This window comes from Drosophila grimshawi, unplaced genomic scaffold (genome assembly GCF_018153295.1).
Source record: "Drosophila grimshawi isolate 15287-2541.00 unplaced genomic scaffold, ASM1815329v1 contig_44, whole genome shotgun sequence".
NCBI classification, from domain to species: Eukaryota; Metazoa; Arthropoda; class Insecta; order Diptera; family Drosophilidae; genus Drosophila; species Drosophila grimshawi.
In genome coordinates, this window is record NW_025063240.1 from 3,631,095 (window position 1) to 3,651,702 (window position 20,608).

General features: G+C 36.7%; 2 protein-coding genes across 3 annotated transcripts; one reads left to right on the forward strand and one right to left on the reverse strand.

Moving 5' to 3' along the window:
- Positions 1-14,948: 14,948 nt before the first annotated feature.
- Positions 14,949-17,944, reverse strand: LOC6557501 (mpv17-like protein). Of its 2 annotated transcripts, none has more exons than XM_032742935.1 (5): positions 17,903-17,944; positions 16,894-17,057; positions 16,733-16,824; positions 15,905-16,017; positions 14,949-15,398 (listed from the first exon to the last, which is right to left on the reverse strand). In XM_032742935.1, exons 2-5 carry the CDS (start codon positions 17,023-17,025, stop codon positions 15,091-15,093), a joined length of 645 nt encoding a protein of 214 aa, XP_032598826.1. In that variant the 5' UTR covers positions 17,026-17,057; positions 17,903-17,944; the 3' UTR covers positions 14,949-15,090. The 2 variants fall into 2 exon arrangements, with proteins under 2 accessions (XP_032598826.1, XP_032598825.1); XM_032742934.2 differs by lacking the exon at positions 17,903-17,944 and adding an exon at positions 17,128-17,190 and having other exon boundaries at positions 15,009-15,398.
- A 376-nt stretch (positions 17,945-18,320) lies between these two features.
- LOC6556930 lies at positions 18,321-20,520 on the forward strand. The gene is made up of 2 exons (XM_001985338.2): positions 18,321-19,255; positions 19,873-20,520. Exons 1-2 carry the CDS (start codon positions 18,747-18,749, stop codon positions 20,381-20,383), a joined length of 1,020 nt encoding a protein of 339 aa, XP_001985374.1. The 5' UTR covers positions 18,321-18,746; the 3' UTR covers positions 20,384-20,520.
- Positions 20,521-20,608: the final 88 nt, after the last annotated feature.

A 20,608-nucleotide genomic window follows, 5' to 3' on the forward strand; every position in this document is an offset into this window, starting at 1 on the left:
CATCAAATAATAATATTGAGCGATAAGCAATTAACGCATTCTTTAGCCATATTAAAATCATTTATCGTGAAATTATTTCATGGAATTTTTATAACCAGTACCAAATCGAAATCGGAGTTATTTTTACTGCGAAGTGGTTAAAATATGAACTTTGATCGAGTTTTTTCCACTGCTTATATAAGAATCGATAAATAATAATTGAAGTTTTGTAATAATACATAATTCTCTAGTGCATATTTACTAGACACGCAGCATAATTAGCACAAAGCATAATTAAAATAAATAATACTTTTTTTTTTTAAACAAAAATTGCTCGAAATTATTCACTTATGTTAATGTTACAAGATTCATTTTTGATTTTGCCTCTTAATTTTATCAATTTTATCTTTTATTTATTGAAAACAATTTTTTTTCTTTTGCCAAAGCTTAATTTTTTATATTGAATGTTTGTACAGTGTATATATAATGTTTTTGCTAAAAATACAGTAAAATAAGAATCTTAACACTCTTAAATGGCATACGTAGATATATATTGAAATACATTTCTTAGTGTTAAAAGCATGCCTGAAAAAATATCATAGTATATATTTTAGAGTTAGAGCAAACAGTTGAGATCCAAAAACATTTTCTTAATGCAGACAAACAGCGATACACTAAAACAACAAAAGGATATAAATCATTGTTAAGCGTTTGTAAAATTGGAGTAGGAGTCCAGAATATTGTTTGTATACAGTTTGCTGAGGCTAATGTCGAAAATGTATACATATATATATACATATGCACATATTGTAACAAAGTACTATGTACAATTTACATAAGGAGCAGAGCAAAGTTGCAAGCCTTTTTGCATAGCCAGGACAATGTCGTCAGTGTCGCTGCTGTTGTTTTTGTTGTTGGCATTGTTGTCGTTGTTGTCGCCGCTAGATAATAAATGACCGGCCATTAAATTGCAATTAAAAGCTCATATGTGCGCATAAACTTTGCGCCAGCCAACCAACCCGACGTTGAGACAGACATACAGACATACGGACAGATAGACAGACAGACGGACAGACGGAGAGACAGCGAGGCCACGCCTACCCAGCCAAATTTGACTATGGCCAACGGGCCATCGCATAATAATGAAACCCAGGAGCAGGATAATAGCCCGTATAATAGTAAATTTAACAGTTGGTTGCTCGGCCATTTTCCACTGCAGGAGCTCAGGCCTCAATAGTCAGCAGTCGCTACCGGTAAACAAATTAAGCGCTACTCCCTCATCCCCACCGCACCCTTGCTGAAATCCCATGCCGAATGACCAGGCGGCCACTTTTCTTACATAATTGACATAACGTATACGTAATATGCAGCCGCCTAGGCAGCAGTCTTTGTCAGTGGGCGTGTATTTGCCTGTGCCTGTGTGTGTAGTCAATTAGAAAATGTGCATTCTACATAATTAAGATTTATACACACATTGAACAACATTCAATACGAACAGCAAAGCTAAGTGGCCAAAATATTAAAGGTTCGGCCACAACGATATAAAAATGCCCTTCGCATGATCATCAAGTCTTTATTATTGTTTTATTTATTTTATTTTAATAGTAATGCTTGCAAATAATTCGTAAAGCTCCAATTAAGCAAAACCCAAATACAATTTGCGGCTTGCATTCTCAAATAAATGTTAGTTGAATTCCCAAAAAAGAAAAGAAAAATAGAAGTTAAATAAAATGTTAAGAAAAAAGTTGTGAAATTGAAATTAGTTTAAAAGCTCATACAATTTCAATTCAACTTAAATAACTTCAACAATATTGAAATATTCATATATAATTTAAATACATTTAATTAATAAAAGACAACTTTATTTAATTTAATTCATTTCTTAGAGTCTAATTTCAATGACAACTTCTTGTGGAAATTAATATTTCAAACTTGCCAAGTAGCTCACTCAGCGTTCACTGCAACTTGATCAACTATTTTGAGGAGCACAACACAAAACAAAAAAAAGGCTGAAAAATAAAAAACGGTTAGCGTATTTTGTGCACACTGCCGACTGGCTGCAAATTTCCATTAGCCATGCAAACGCAAAACTAGCCGCCATTTATCTGACTAACTGTGGCGGTATGCATTGGGCACAGAGACAGGAGCGGGGAGGCCGCAACGGATAGTCATCGGCCTGGCAATAGTTAAAATTTACTGCCAGTTACCAAACAGCAGCAGAGGCAACAGCAAGTTGCAAGTTGGCAATATGCATACGCATTTTGTGCGATGCAGCAAACGACGACAGCGACTGAGAGCGGGGCCATTTTAATGGAAATTTTTATTGAAAGCCAACAAAGCGCTCAATGGCCCAGCTAATGGCGTTAGTTCGCCGACTGGAAGAGCCACAGTAAAGTAGCTTAAAACTTAAAATGAATACAGCTGGCAGAAGGCAGAAGGCCTTCTATTTCTCTCTCTCTCCCTCTCTCTCGTTCTATTAGCTAACTCATTTCTTTTTGTTGCAGCCTTTGATATTTTGCGTGCCGCAAGCTCTGCAAAAAGGCAGCAATAAGTTTCCTAGAATATATTACAAATATGCCTTGGGACAAAATATGACTGCAAAAAGAATGCAAGTATTAAAAAATGGAATCGATTCCAGTTTCAATTTATTGAACCAGAACTTGCATACATAAAGTGTGATAATTGATATTCTAGTGAATTTATTATAATAACATATACATGTGGTTTGTTGAATAAAAAATTTAAAATAAATAAAAAAAAACTTCGAATACTAATTTGTATTTTAGTTAATATTTATAAACCTAGATAAATTGGGTTATTATATTTTAGTTTAAAAAAACGTTTATTTCTTACAAAAGAAGGTAAAAGTCGTGTTTGGGAAACAAATGACAAAATAGAATTAGACTAAACAAATTGGAATAATAAGCAAAGAAGTTAATATAATAAACTTAATACACAATAATTTGCTTAAAATATTAATTGCATAACTAAGATTGAGTTTTTTGTAAAAATTTGCCAAAAATACTTAAAACTATAATTCCAAGAACAGCTTTTAAAATAGCTTCAAGGCTTGAGGAATTCTTCTTCGCTTCTACCCTGCCCTTTTTTTTCGTTTCTTCTTGTGAAAATACAAATACATATTTATTAATAATGCCTTTGACTTTTTTCCATCCGAAGAAAGGAAAGGAATTCAGGCAATAAGTGGGCGCTTTTCATTTTTGCACAATTCACTGCCAAAGGCAAAACAAATAACTACAGCCTTATGCTGGTGTGGTATGAGGTTTCCGGGGCGGGGGCGTTGGTAGAGTAAAAGTATCTGCTGCTCATAATTATATAAAATGCGTACGCATTAAAAATTAATAACTAACTGCCGGCTCCATCCGCAGCGTACAAATAAAAGCCCATTTTTAATAAAGTGCAATATCTCGGCAGAACAATGAAAACGGCATTTTTTATAGTTCAGAGAAATGCCAACAAAAGGCGGCTTATTAAATATACGCAATGTTGACTCGCAGTGAAAATTTTGCGATAAAATGTTGATCAATTAATAGGAGATTATGAAAATGGTCAAATATAAAGAACCGGCTGTAAATATCAACAAAAAACGTTTTACTTTATTGCACAATTTACACTATTCACTTAAAATTTAATAAATATTTTCTAAAATAATTGTCTTTTCACACATGAGCCAGAGCTTAAAGATATTGAGCACATATGAATTGTGAAACAGAGCTATCAACATATAAACAAAAATTGTAAAGCATCGTGCATGACTTAAGCTTAAAAAATAATATCTTATGATATTATATATTCTAAATGGTGAAAGCTCAATTGCCTGTTGATAATCCAACAATATTTGCATTTTTAATGCCACGATTACTTCAGCAACAATATCCACCAAATGTACTCTCACTTCATGTCTGGAGACACGAAAAGCAACGCAAATAGATAGGAAGTTTGTTTGGCAAATCTTTATGAAAACAGCTCTATTGTATTAAATGTATGCATAATACATTTATTTCTTACGAACTTGCAAATATGATAAAATAAATTCGAAATTGTCAGGCTTAGGCATTTGAGTGGAGCAATGCACAACAGATGCCCAAAAAACCAAAAAACAAATAAACGAACTGAAAACAATAAAACAACAAAAACTGCCGAATGTGTCCCCGCCTCTCCCAACCACCATTGAACCATTTGAGAATATTGCACCATTTCCATAAATCGCAGAGAAGCTGACGCAAAAACTCTTTGCATCGATGAGCAAAGGCAAAATGCAAAAGCAAAAGCCTCACCAATAACAAAAGGCTGGCAAACTGCTGTTAAACTGTTGTTTAAACGCATTGCCAGCCAAATTGATAGAAGGTGGAGTCTGTGGAGGGTGACTGCAAATTGGTGGAGTTTTTGGGGCCCATTGTGAGACGGAGCCCATGAACCACAAGCCGCCCACCCACAACGCACCACTCAGGCCACACCAACCACACACAACACACACACACACACACACACACACACACACACACACACACACAAACACACAAACACACACAAACACACAAACACACACACACACAAACACACACAAACACACACACACACACTGACACATGCAAAGCATACAAACATCTGCACACAGAGATGCGAGCATGTATTGGGTATTGTAAAATCCCTTTGATTTTTTGCCGCACCATTGCAAACAGCAATTTGGCAAATCCTTTCACAATCAAAATCAACCGCAGATGAAATTTTACCCAAAATTGCTAGGCAAAATGCGAGAGTTCCAACTGCGTTTACGGAGCTTCATAACTATGTCCTAACGTCAACTTCCGGCTGACGAAGATTAAATACTCTTAGCTCTTCCGAATGATCAACAAACTCCCAACTCAATTCTATATCCTTAATGAAAATGTATAATTTATATTTGATTTATATGCCGAGTTTGATCACGCTTCGGTAAATATAGTGTCAATTGAATATATTAAGTTTGTTATAAGTTTAAACCTATTTAAATAATTATCGTTATTAATACAATTGTGATGCTCGACATATTCATAAATTGTTACGAGATACTTCATTAAAAAAGTCGCACGTGACTTTATCGATGCAGTTTCATATTTTCATTTAACAACAGAATTATTATATTCCCTGCAAGGAGAGAACGAAAAAAACGAAAGCAGAAAAAAACAACAACGTTCAAAAATCAGTCGACAGTAAAACGGCAAATTAGCGTTAAGTGGAGTCGCATTCAAAGTCTGACTGAGACTCCGACTCTGACTCCGACTCCGACTCCTACTCAGACTCAGACTCAGAATTTAACCTCGACTCGGAGAAAGAAGTCATTCATTTTACCAGCACAGGTAACAGCAGGTGCTTAAGCATTTTACGAGCAACTGTATTCAATTGGGTTGCAGTTGCCAAGGGCTCCTGGTTGGTTGGCTGTTTGCCTGCATTACGCATACGCCGCGTGTTAACTGCGCTTAAAAGTCAGGCCAATAAGTTGCAGCTTGTAAATTGCCTCATCTCGTTGACTTGTTGTTATTGTTCTTGTTGTTGTTGCTGTCGCTGTTTGTGTAATGAAAACTTTTACAACGCCATATGCAGGCTATTAAATAACAACTTACACACACGCACGCAAATTCACACACACACAAACATTCACACACACACGCCTCGAAATATGCAATCAAGCTCATTTATACTCATTAAGCGCAAAGCGCATAAGAGAAGCACAGCATTAACAGGAGCGGATGTGCACAGGACACGGGATAAGTGAGAATATTAAAAGCGGAGAATACAGTGAAGATTCTGATCGAAAAGTATTAGCACTGAGAATATGAAAAATACACAAACATTAAGAACTAAATCCAAAATTACTTTTTTTTTAAAATGTAGTTATAAAATTTGTAATTTAAAACCAAGAAATGTGAATAAAAATTGAATGATCGAATTTTAGTAAGAAGTTGGCCGAAAAATTGTGTTTAAAAATATAAAGGTCACTAATTCCAAAATTGCTTGCCAAAACGTTTTATTTTTGAAATTTACAATATGTAATTCATATTCATTTTAGTGGAAAACCAAACATTTACATGGAAACCCAAAAGAATTTGATAAATCTAACTTAGGTTTCTTAAATAGTTAACAACTCACTAAACTAATCTTGATTCTGAATAATAAAATAATTATACAATGATTTTAGGCGTTTCGCCTTAGCATAAACGTCCCTGCTGCTCGCAATGCGTATATGTTCTGAGTTTTTTCCCCTGGCTGCTTAACTTGCCTGCTAATATGTTTCTGATGTCTTGCGAAAGGGGGTGATTCGCCCTCCTGAACGTAGGCAACTCTTTTTTACTTAATGTCATGCATCTCAGTCGAAGGCTGAAGCTGAAGTTGAAGCTGGCGTTGAGACTGAGACTGAGACGGAGACGGAGACTGGAGTCCTGTGGCGCTTGGGCTGTGTATGCTGATTACTTTGCTGCTGTTGCTATTCGGTTTATGAATTTACTGCTGCTAGCTGCCGTTGCAAGCTTAAGTAATTAACAAATTAAAATATGTATAGAACGCAGAATGGAGGGAAATATTCTATTTCATTTTGTGCTGTTCGGGGCAGTGCTGCAGTGTTGCTTGATAGGGATAGTAATAAGAAAGCGCCAGCTGTCCCGATCTGAAGTCGACTTGCATAAGAGAGCAAGAATTAAAAGCATGCTTCTGGGCATTGCCATTAAAAATGTTATGCATGGCCACTGTGGTTGTAATGGAAGCAAGCTGATGAAAATAACTGAACTAAATGCCATTATTTAATACATATTGTATGTATGTTAGTATCGCTTACTTACTCACAATTAATATAAAGTTTTAGTTTAAAAAATGGCTTTTGCTAATGGACCATTCTTCAATTATAAGTTAAGTTATTGCACTGATTAATAATTATTCGATATATTTATTACTTTGCAAGTAATATTTGTTAAATAAAAATACACAAGCTGCTTTTTAAGCTCAACATAAATAATCATTTCACTCTGAACTCAAATTATTTGCCAGCAATTAATAACTTTAATTGTAATTTATCGACATTGATTTCACGACAACAACTCAAACTGCGCTTTCAAAATATTTACCGACAGCTGTTGCTGTTTAGTTCACACTCACAAATCCGCAAACCCTGCCAATCAGATGTCAATCCCTTGTCCCCGTAACCAACAATTGGCCAAAAAGCTGTCGCATCAAATGAGCCCCATAAATAATTTTCCTACTCATTTCAATGCCGAACCGAATGCGGACGACACATTAGACAAACGGAGGCCGGGGGAAAATTATCCATCCCAATTTACTGGTGCCAACTGTTGCAAAATTCACAGTTTTTCACACCCGGCACACACACACACACTGCCTGCTCAATAGTGTGTGTGTGGGCAACAAATCGCATAAATCATTCGCCCAGTTGTACACGAAGCACTCTTTGGGGCGTTAATTGTAAATAAATAACATATTAAAATTTCCAGTCAATAAGTTTAAGCCGTAATTAAAAGTAATAATGTGCACAGTAAAACGAGAAACGCTCAGCGTCGTCTACTTCAGTACCTGCTGGCAGGATGCCGAGCAGCAGTCAGGACAACAGCTCGAATGGGGGATATCCCCTGCTGCTCGAGCTATTACTGCTGCTGCTGCTGCTGCTACTGCTACTGCTACTGCTACTGCTGCTGCCAACGGCAGGCGTCGCAAAACTTTTTGCGAAAAAGCTCAATTAAACTGCATTAAGTTTAATAACTTTTGTGCAAACGAACAAAACGAGAGAGTGAACGAACAGTTACGAAATGTCTGCAGACCCAGCCGCAGGCACATTAAAGTACGGGTGAAAGGCTTTTGGCCAGCGGATTATGTACAAAACAGACATGGGGCCCCAAAAACACGTTACGAGTAGAGAACGCAACATATTGTGCGGCTTGCCACACGCAGCGTCAACAACAATAAGAACGTTGTATTGAGGCCACTTAGTTTACACATGCTCAACGGCGCCATACCCTATAGCTAGAAATTTGCTCAGCTGCTCACACTTTTAACATTACTTACGACAGAGGCTCAGAAAATATTATTGAAATTAAGGCAAAGATTACTCAACTCATTTTAATAATTGCATTATTTATAAATACAACTTGTTTAATTATTTATTTAATACTTATTCAAAATAAAGTCAGGGCTCACTCATCTCATTTTTATAATTTTTATTATTTACTTATTTACGGTCAACAATTAAATTAGAAAAAAATATTACAAGAATTAAAAAGTAAATTTCATGAAATGTTAAATAATATTTTATATTTAGCTTTAAGCTAAATTAATTATCAAAAATAACAAAATATATATTGTTGAGCAATATTTTACAGTAAGTGTTTGCGTTGAAACTTGAAATCTTCTTATTTTCTTGCCCTTAAGGCGCTTCTTGAAAATTAAAATCATTTTTCCATTTCGATTAATTTGCCGCTTCTATGGTAGTTTGCCGCCGTCACAATATATCAAAGTTAAATATTTTGACACAGTTAACAGCTGTTGACAGAATCCACACATGTCAACAGTGGGTTAACATTGTGGATCTTAGTTTTGCGGTCTGTAAACGGACACCGTTGACACCGTTTATTTTATATGTAGTTTTTCGTCATCGATAACTTTTTTTGCTTTAAGAGGTAGAGGTCAATAGTTGTGAATAAAGTAAAGTAAACAGACATTTTTGAAAGAAATATAATTTGGTTTAGACTGCTAATTAATTTTTTTGATTTTTACATGCGTATATACATTTTTTGTCAACATAAATTATGCAATACATACTAAATGAACACAGTTTATTAGACAAATTTGAAGGCAAAAATTACCCCTTTTGTCTTGCACACAGAATAAGGCTGGGAAAAAGATTGAAATCAAAAGCAGCATATAAAAACTAATGTGAAAAACTAATTGCAATCCTACAATATATAAAAGAAGGTTTATTAATTAAATGTATTCATTAATTTAAATGTCTATCTCTCCATCTCTTAGAAATATGCACACTTTATTATAGGATCGCTTGCTGAGTATAACAAAAACATGCATACAAAGGTACGAACACCTGTTTATGGTTTTTCGGCAAAACATTTTACAACTACAAGGCCAAAGGAAGGTTGCACACACACACAGTTACACTACACACAGACTCACACACACACACACAACACATCCATTGAATGGTCGTCTGTTGTGTCGTTTGGTCGAGGCCAAAAGTTTTCGTAGCCAACTAATTTTTTCCTGTCAAATGCACAGACGACAACAAAGAAGCAAAAGGCGACGACAACTACGGCGACGGCGACGACGACGATGGCGTCTTGGCGGGAAAGTCGCCAACAATAAAATAAAAAAGGTGAGAGAGTTGAAGGTGAAATTAAATGTAAGCAGCGCAGGATATGCGAAGGATGTGCGTGTCCTCTGTGTGTGTGTGTATTGTGTGTATTGGTGTGTGTTGCCTTTTGCTTACGCCTGATTATGCGTTCGCATGCACACAAAGGTAAAAGTCAAACAGGAGACAAACTTCCTTGCCAGACCAGCAGCAAACAAGAAGCGGCAGCAACAACAACAATAACAACAACAACATCCTCGCATCGTTTTGGCAACCTTTTTTTATTATTATTTTTATTTTTTATTTATTTACGTGCGCTTTTGATGGGGTTGACAGCAGGTGTTTGCTTTTCTGTGTGTGTGTGCGTGGTAAATTTTGATGGCATTTTATGCTGCTGCAGATCAGACCAAAAACTGCCGACCACGCAATTGTCCGCCCTCTCCTCCCTCCCTCACTCCCTCACTCCCAAAACCCACCCCAGTCTCCGCGTTGCCACAACCGGATGCGCTGCGTGTGCCTCATGCGTGCCATAAATGTAATGTCAGGTCACAGGACCACTCCGTGCTCTGTCTCTGTCACGCTCTCCGCATTCCATCAGATACTCAAAAGCAATTCTTTCTTTTTCCAAATTGCTATGCACAACGGTTTTCCCAGCAACTTTCGAGACATTTGCGAAAACAATGCGCTGGCGCTCCAGAGTTATTTTCTTATTTATTTTTATTAATTTTTAATGTAGACTAAATAAAGTGCACATTTTTCTGAATGATTAAAAAGAAGTAATTATAATCAAAATAAAATAATTATTATATAATTAGATATAATTATATAATTAAATATTTATCATAAGTAACTCATAATAAAGTAGAAGAATACTTTATAATAACTCATAATAAAATAAAAGAATATTTTATAATAACTCATAATAAAGTAAAAGAATATTTTATAATAACATATAATAAAATATAAGAATATTTATATTATATTTATTCGAATAATTTTATTTTGTTTGCAAATGAATCAAATTACATGAAATAAAAGCTTTCAATGTTCTTTAATTAGTAATTTATTTTTAATTTTAATGATATTAATCGCCACTCGCTTGACTTTCACCAACTTGGACTTTATCTTCATATTGATAAATGTATTTCTCCATAATTTATTTCAATTATAAATTATGTTCTCACTAAAACAGAGAGACCATATCTCTTTATTTAATCAAATTAAAGTAAACAGTACTTGCAATCATTTATACTTGAATACCAGTCAGTATTACATAAAAAATTCACTGCTGACGGCATTAATGCAGACGGTTCCAGGCAACTGTAATCCACTTATTTTTTTGTATTTTGGTTTTTATTTTGCTTTGTTTCTGCTGCATTTTTCTTTAGATATGAAACGCTGCACATCAAATTGTCTACATGGCAAGGTAACAGAGTATTAAGAATTTCAATACCAGCAGACAGTATTTGACCAGCTACCATGAATGCCATGCCCCAAAACCAGTCGCCACCCAGCCACCATGGCAACGCAAGCCGCTTAACGCAGCCAACTGCCAAATGTAAATATATTCTCCAACCCCAGTCAAACCGACAAAAAATACTTATATAAAACTTTCTTAATAATACAAAAAAAAAAAAAAAAAAACAGCACAAAAAAAACATCCATTCAAGGCGCAGGAGAGCCGCAAGCGGAATGCGCATTGTTTTCAGCTTTTCAGCGCCGAAACAACAATAACAACAACAACAACAGCAATACAAACACCAAGTGGATAAATGAAGAACGGAACTGGGCGCCTGGGAGCGCGACGCGGCATGAGGAACTTAAAAACTTTGGCCATATCCCGCAGCTATGAACAACAGCAATCAATTTTCACATGCCGGCGAACAAATGTGCCGCACCGGGGGTCCGTTCGCGCTACGGATATAACTGGCATACGGGTAGGGGGTATTTTTTTGGGGCAGGAGCTGTACGTTTTCTCACTGGGTAGTTTAAAATTATAATGCGGCGGGCAGAGCGCGTGTGAAAGTACCGTCATGACCATCAAATACTGAGCAAACAACACTGGACACCAGTCACCGTCTATGGCACTCCGGGTGTACATATTTGCCGAACGCTTCACATTACGTCCAGTTCCATCAAATCCGTGGAGACACGCCCACGCCATCAGCGCGCCCCTACATCTCACCCCTGTCCATACCTCCGACACACGCCCCGCTCCGCCAAGGCCCGGCTACGCTCCGCGTTACGTTGCGTCGCGTCGCGTCGAGTCGAGTCGCCTCGCTGATTAATTTCTCGTTTTTGCGCCATTTTCTATTTGTCTTGGTCTCGGTAATTACAACAAGTTGTGAGCTTCGTGCCGCGTGGCACAAGATAAACACACAGCAAGAAGAGATTGCCGGTCAGAAGTGATTCTCAGCTGGCTGAATGCTTCCGGTAATTGAATCAAATGAAGCAGCATTAGTAAGTATTAGCTTCTTATGCTCGTCAGTTCTTTCAACTTCCTTTAGCTTCTCCGCCCTTCTCCCTCGTCGACATAATTCTGTTTGTTTTTGTAAATTAATTTTTAATTTAATATACGTATGATAGGGAAGATAGGACGATATGGTCCGAGGGTTCCTAGTTTCACGCCCACAACCCCCCAGACACAAAAAAGAGAGCTAAGAAAATAGGAAAAATGCAACTAGACTCGGCGACTTGACGATACTCCGTAAACTGATATTTAATACCAAAAGAAAATGCTGTTTAACTTATGAGTTTATAATCTATAATATTTTTAAAATGTAACTAAATTTAACGTTTTCTCTTTTTTGAAACTGTGAGTTATGAGACTTTAATTGGTTTTTCAAACCAAATTAATATCTGAGGTTAATTAATTCCTATAAGTTAAAAGTCTTAAATGGTTCGAATCGCTCATCAAGAAATTTCTTAAAATTGGGCTTCAAAATTTGGAACCCTGTAACATCTAGTTGCTCAACACAGATGTACCCTAAATATATTTGAACATACAGCGTATAAAATTAATAAAAGAAATGTAAAGATAAAATTTTGTTAAGTTGACCTTGCCAAAGAAAATAAAAAAAAAACTTCATTATTATAATTATTTAATGAACAACAAGTCAAACAAACTTTTTATTAAGAATTTTTACTTAATTAAAATTTAAATTGTTTAATCATAACATAAGTAAAATTTAAAGCATCAAATAAAATTTAAAAATAAGACTTAAGATATACAGAAATATAAACGAATAACGACTTTAAGCAAAGTGTTAAAAAACTAAGACAAATATAGAAACAATTTCTAAAATATATAAAAAATATAAGTAAATATAAGTAATCTTAATTTTTCTTAATATATCTGTTAATATGGCATTAACATTTATATATTTAATTTTAGCTAAATGTTTGGTATAACTATAATAATGAAATATGAAGAAAATTCTCTTTTAGGTAAGATTCGTTTGTTTCCGAAATAAGTTTACCATGCACTTTGTGCATTTTTTACAATTATCGTTTATGTTTGGTAACAGAATCGGTAAACACATAAAATAAAATAAATGGAGAATTTTATATACCCCTTATTCTGGCTTATAAGCCTTAAACTAAGCACTCTAATAATTTTTTAAAATTATCGTAAATAGCTTAAAACATTATAAAGTTTAAAAATATTTTGCTTGCAAATACTCATAAAATAAATGTTGAATGAAATTCATATACCTATTACTTTGGCTAATAAACCTAATGGCAGTATTATAATACCACAATGCTAGGCGACACTGGACGACAAAGTGCCCAGAACGAGTCCGCAAGTATTTGAAGTACATAAATAGACGCAGATATAAAAATAACAAAATTGGAATGGGAGCAATGGCGGGAGGGCAATTTCAGTTGGTCAGCAGAATTCGCAGGTTCGCAGTTTGGAGGCTGCCGAAAATAAAAGTAAAGGAGCAACAAAGCACAAAGCGAAGGAAGAGGACAAAAGAGTGAGAGAGAGAGAGAGACAGAGAAAGCGAGTCATAGACGACGAGGAATACGTTTTCCAAGATAAACGGAAACAAGCCAAGATGGAATTAATTTTCCGCTTTGAACAAACAAGCGGATGTAAATAAAAAGTACCAGCGAACGTTTTCTACGTCAAAGTCACTCGACGGGCGGGGTTGGCGTGGCTGGCGGGGCTGGCGGGGCTGTCGAGGTTGGCCCAAAGGAGAAGGGCAGCCGCAATGGCTTAGCCCCCTTCCCCCTCTTTGTGTTGTTTTTGTTTTGTTCTTTATTAAGGGGGGAAGGGAAGGGGAGGGGATTTGGTTAGGGCGCTACGTCTGCCAAGTTTAGTTCCAAGAAGAGGCTGGCCCAAGTTATGTGCTGTTAATGACTGTACAAGAAGTTTAATTGTATGCCCAGCCTTAAGCCGGCCATGAACACAGATAGAGAAGCACACAAAAACAGAAATAGAGATAGAAATAGAAATAGAGACAGAGATAGAAACAGAGACAGGGTTACGGGGCAAAGGTGTGAGCAAGGAGTATGGTTGAGTTATGGTATGGGGAAGGAGTGGAGTGGGGCGCGAAGGGGAGTGGAGGTTAGTGGACGCACACACGCATATTGACAAATTGCAATTTAAATAGACAGCAATAAGTTAAACAGACGCACATGGACACAGAGTGAAACATCAAGAAGAAGTTAGGGAATACAGGAGACAGGCATAAAGCACGCAACATCTAATTAGTTTAGCTGTCCGGCGGGAAATGGGAACTCATCTGTTCCCTGGTGATGGGCGATATATTAGAGTATATTTAAGTAAGCGATGTTTAAATTTAAACAACTATATTACAAATTATATATTTAGAAAATATATTTACAAAATATATTTGAAAATGTACTTTCGTTCATTCGAAACATTTGATTTTTTTTTTTTTTCGGCAAACCAATCTTGGCATATTGCACGCATTCTTAAGACATCATCGGTGGCATTTATACGGTATTTTGAAATGTACTTTCCTTCATTCAAATTGGTTTAGGAAGCTAAACAATTATATAAAAAATAATTGTATAAAAATAATGGTTTATCATTATAAGTTAAAGTTCACAATAACATCTTCGATTCGGTGTTGCATATATATTCTTAAACTCCATAATGTATTAAACTCCAGAATGTAGTAAACAACCTCCCACAGTTTGAAACGATAGTGTCGTAGAATCAGCTGGCTGCTGATATGTTGTCTCATCTCTAAGTTGTAAATGCATTAGGACATTATTTTACTGACTAATTTACTTAGATGTATTATATTATATTTGGTATAGTACACAATAGTTGCCATCTCTCTGCGTTGATGTTGTTGTTTGTGTACCAAATATTGATGAAACATTTACGCACATACGCACACAATTAAACACGTTTACTCACGCAGCACACAAAGTGACTCGCACACACAGACACATAAACCCACACATAAGCACACCCATACTCACACACACACATACACACATAGAGAGAGACTAACACACACGCACAGACAGCATATATAAGTAATAATTGATGGGTTTCCTTTTATAACAACATCAATCATACGCACTGTGTTCGTTGCCCAGGTTAAATAATACATATGCACATACATTTCCAGCATTTGGTATGTATTTATTTGCCAGAGCTTCTTTGCACCATATCAAAAATATATATATATATACAGCACACACACTTGTGTATGTGAATGTGTTAAGCTACTATCTAATCTAATCACGCCTTGACATTGGTGTTGCTACTGTTGATGTTGTTGTTGCTGTTGTCCTTGTTGTGTCATTGTTGATGCTGCTGCTGCCGCTGCTCCTGTTGTGGTTGTTGCTGTTGTGCTGTCTGCGGTCAAACTCTGACGTTTTATCCAGCACAAAATATTTACCCAAATCATGCCACAAAGACCCATATAGATGATACGAAAACGTGGCGCTATGAACATAAAGTTCAAGGCCTGTGCGGGCAGCCAGAAAATACACGAACGCAAAAAGGTGGGTACGAATTTTTCGCGCAATTCCAGAAAAATATCCTCAGAGCCCTCCATAATTGACATACCTAATACAACGAATAAACATACAACATTAATTAATAATTCAAATCGAGGTAAGCTAGAAATTAAAAAATAAAAAGAGCCACTAACTTTAAAATATGTTTATTAATAAAATTGTTAACTTTTATTATTTAAATGCTGGTGGAAGAATATTTAATATGTTGGTTCAGGATTTAATAATAGATAAAAAAAGAACAAATAAATATATAAATTGTTGACCAATTGTCTGTATGAATATTAAAAGTATAATAAAAATATATAATAAAAAATTGTATCTTAATAATTTAATGTCAAAATGTTAAAAAGCATAATAAATATTATTTAATATCAAATTGTTAAAAAGCGTAATAAATCGAACTTTTCATATAAAAAATAATTAAAGAGAACTTGAGAACTTAAACTATTCAAAAATAAGTAAAATAAAATAATAAAAAATAACTAATTGATAAGGCTTTTGCTTAAATCCCAATTTAACGTTTTGAATCATTTTAGACGTTTAGACAGTTCTTACCAGTATAAAATAGTGTCAGACAATATGGTGTCAATATAAACTGATCAAGTAGCAATTTTTTTAGAATTGTTGTCTTCATGGTTCCAGGAAAAACGCCATCTAGCCATTTATACCTAGGATGGATGTCTCACAAGTCAATCAAAAGAGAAGTGCACAAAAAAAAGAGAGATAGAGAGAGAGCGACAGAGACATGGAATGAGATGGCAACCAGTTATGGCAAAGTGAAGGGTGCTGTGTGGGTTAGTGTAATTTTGCATTTGAAACGTGAACATTATTCGGCTCTTGTGTGTATCTTTGTCTATGTAGATTTGTGTATCGTGTGGTGTTTATCATCCGACCGACACTTACATATATCTGACATAATTGCGTGCACATACATATATGCCACATGTTATGGTGCGTAGCGTGCTTAATTGGAGTGGAGCTTTAATAACCAAAAGCTCCATGCTCTTTTGCCGGTGCTGCTAAAGAGAAAAAGGAAAGAGAGCGAGCGAGTGAAGCTGTGTGTGTGCGCGTATGTGTGTGTGTGTCTGTGTGTGGGTGAGTGAGTGCTGTGATTTCATTCTCTTAAATGGCATACACGTGCTATGACAGCTTTTGCAAATAGTAAACAAATTGATTGAATCGAAACGAGACGAAACAAAACGAAAGAGGCGACAAAACAAAAACATTCCACATTTACAATGGCACATGGTAGTAAAAGTGTGTGTATGTATGTGTGTCAATTGGGTGTAATTTATATAAATATTTATGGTTTGGCTTGGATTAATTAGGTGCGTGTAAGTTTTACAGCTTGTGTTAAAATTTATAAGCAGAGAACAGACGAACCAAACGTAGAGTGACGGGGCATAAAATGCAGTACCCATCACCGCATAACGGCCCACAGTTGCATAATCGATGTCCTCACGCTCCTTGGGCGGCTGCAAGACACATAAATTTAATTAACCCTTATGTGTGTGTAAATTTTATGCAATTTGTTTTTCGCTCACCGGCAGCCAACGCTTGGAGACATATTGCTGAGTAAATTCTGCTCCCACATAGAGACTGCCATAGATGGCGCTGTTGGTTACAAAAGGATGGCGCCTGAACAGGCCACGAGCACCCGCAATTATGCGTGACATTGTCCACGAGCAACAACAACAGCAAACCACAACTGCGACAACAACGACAACAACAAAATGTGATTAATTTTGATTTATTTGAGTTGATTTCTCAACTGTTACAATTGAGCTTGCCCTTCCGGGGAGAGAGAGACAGCTGCCAGCACCGACAAAGCTTCACAACTGAATGAAGCTCACGTCGCGCTCAGCTGTTGCAAAAGCTGCCACAGCTTATCAACTTGGTTTTGCGAGAGACAAAGAAAGCGAGACAAAGAGAGAGAGAGAGAGAGAAAGCACCTTACATTTCTGACTATGTTCGATGAACTTTTTCAGTGCGCTACACCGATTTTATTTATTTATAAAATAATTGTAAATAAATAATGCTGTGACTCTATTTTAAACAAAATTAATTGATTCCATTTTTTATTGGCCATAAATTAGCGTACGCACTTGAGTCACAAAAAAATCAATCAATACACTATCTGTCGTTGATTTATGAGCTGTTTGAGATTAGATTTGTTTAATATAAGTGCAATTAATATATCAAGTGGATTATATTGTTGCACCCATTGGCAACAAAGCGCCACAGGAACTAGCTAATTTAGATAAGCAAATAGATAAAACAAGAAGGCTAGATAAACTAATGAATTTGAGTTGTGTTGCGTAGATAAGCAGAAAAAATATTGATATGATAAATCTTATTTTTAACCTTCCTGTTTATGGGTTAAAGTTTAATTCAAGTAATACTTGCTAGTCGTTTATTATGTACGCTCATTTCTTTATGCACTGAAATTGACGCAATCAACTTGTTCAACTCCTTCCGTTTCGATTCCAATCAGTGACTCACTTTGAGAGGCACAAAAACTTTTAACCATAAAAATGCAATAAGTGTACTAACCTCATAGGCAGTGAGCCCCTTTTACGAACAGCAATTCACGCACGACTAACAAGCGCAGCACACACAGAGACAGAGCGAGAGAGAGACAGATAGAGCGAGGGAGGGTGGGAGAGGAAACGCACTTGGGTGAAACTTTGATTGAGTGCCAAGGAAACTAACTGTTTTGGGTGTAAGGTGTGAAAAACTGAAACCAATTTAAAAAGTTTGCCCAACCATATGGAGAGTGCCTGCCTCTCTGACTGACTGCCTGACTACCTGACTGCCTGCCTGGCTGCCTGTTTTCCTGGCGACGAATGCAAGCAAGCAAAAAGTTAAGCTCGACTACGACATACCCTGGAACCCAGCAAATCGATATCAATATTAGAATTCGTTTTTGACCATAACTTGATCGAAGTTCGAGTAACGGAAGCAGTTATCGATATAATGATGCAAAAAGTTATACGAGAACATATATTCCACATTCAAAGTATCTAGCATTGTCATTGAGAGGCATGTCATTCATACGGCCGAACTTACGGATGGACATACGGACGGACGGTTGCACAGACAGACAAAGCTATATTGACTCGGCTGTTGCTCCTGATCAAGAATATATTGACTTTATGGGGTCCGAGATGCATTTCTTTCTGCCTGTTACATACACTTGCACAAAATCAGCATACCCTTTTACAAATTACATGCATACAGACACCAACAGAGAGAGAGAAAGATTAAAAAGCAGGCGACGCTGACAGCACACACAACAAATACAAATACAAATACAACAACAAACGAAGCGAATGAAAGGAAACGAACTTTCGACACACGACAAAGGACACCAAAGAACACCAGTTGAGAGGTCAGGATGAACCTGGGCGCCTTGGCCAGAAGCTTGAGCAATAGTCTGAGATTAACATTGGGCTCCAAGAAACAACTACAGACGCCCAGTGAAAGTTCATCGACGCCATCGGTTCGCTTGGCGCCATCGAGCAGCATCTGCAGCAGAGATCCCGCCCAGGAGGATCGTCTCGCCCAAGCTGTTGCACAGATCAATCAACGGCGTCAGCCCTACAAGCAGACGGTGGAGCTCATCTTGGACAAGGTGAGCGAACTGGAGCACACGCTCTACGAGGATCAACAGCACGAGTTCCAGTTGCGCATGGCAGTCGAGCGGCAAACGGAGCGGATTCACGAGCTCAACTTCTCGTTGGACACGGAGAAGCAGCGTAATAATCGACTCGTCCAACTTCTCCGTGGCGTCGACACCGAATCCAGCAGCGACAGTGAACCGGAAACCCAACTCTTGAACGGGATGCGACTGCATTCCAGGGACGAATTGCATGGATCGATTAGTCCATTGCTTATGCAGCAGCGGTAAGTATCCCAAAATAGAATTAGTCAAGGAATTGTTTGAGCCGGATATACCATTAATCCATTTACACTCAAAAATCTTCCATGTCTTTGCACCAGTTGATTATTATTTTAATTATCGCCAGCATAAATACTTTTCTGTATTTTGGTTGGTATTAGCTTCACTTTGTGGGAACTAGCCAATTATTTCCTAAGCAAATCCTACATTTGTTAATTTGTAATTAAAATATATATTTCATATTCAAATCACATTTTCAAAACGGACAAATTTTCGGTTTTCGCAAATTTTGAGCACTCCAGATTAACATCGGAAGTCTTTTTCTTCAGATTATCGCCGTGAAATAACCTGAATCTTTTCCTCTTTATCTGTTCTTATTCCTGTCTGCTTTCGTTTGTCCTGTTTTTATAATTCTATTATAAATATCGAATATATCTAACTTATTATTATATTATATTAGTAAATCAAATTCCAGTGTGCACTAAGAAAACTAATAATAAATGTTAAAATTAAATAATTAATATTTAGAACAAGAATCCTCCCGAGTCCAGAACTTTCCTTCTTGTTTATTTAATATCAACTTACTGACATGAAATTAACCTTCGTTAAATTTTTATTTAAGGTACGAAGAACTTAGTGCCTCAAATCGTCAAACCCATCGACAACTGGCCAAGAAGGATAAGGCACTGAAGCTGCTGAAGTGCGACTTGGAAGTGTTGCGTGGCAAATATGATTCCATGTACGATGATTATCGCAGCGAGCAGCGCCGGCTGGAGACGCTCTGTGGCCGCTATCTGCATATGCAGCAGAAGAAGAAGCAACAGATCTTCATTCTCAAAGAGACGCTGGGCTATGCCAGCGAATGCCTCTTCCATGCCCAGGTGACCATCGAGAATTGTGCCCGTGGCGCCGACATCGATGAGCATCATTTGACAACGTTCAATCAGAATATGGAGCTTTTTATGCGCGCCCTGCGCAATTGTTGCTGTCTGCGTAAGCTGCGAAAATTGCAGCAGGATGCAGACGAGGTGGATAAGTTGCCGGCGCCATCTGTGGGTGACAGCTCGAACTGTCGTGACCCGCAAGTGACGGCGCAGAAAAAGCGACGATTGCGCAAACGTTCAAAGCACTGAAAATCTTTTAAAATTGCATTTTCTTTCTAGTTTCCACTTAAATGTTTCTCACTAGCAACAAAAAAATGAGTTTAGTTTACCAACAAAGAGCAAGAAAATGTCAAAAATAAGTTAGCAAGGAAAATAAATAAATTCATTGTAAGCATATTTTCATGATTTGCTTAATTTACTTTATTTTATTTGTAGCCTGAAATCAATAAATACGATTTGATGGACGATTAAGAC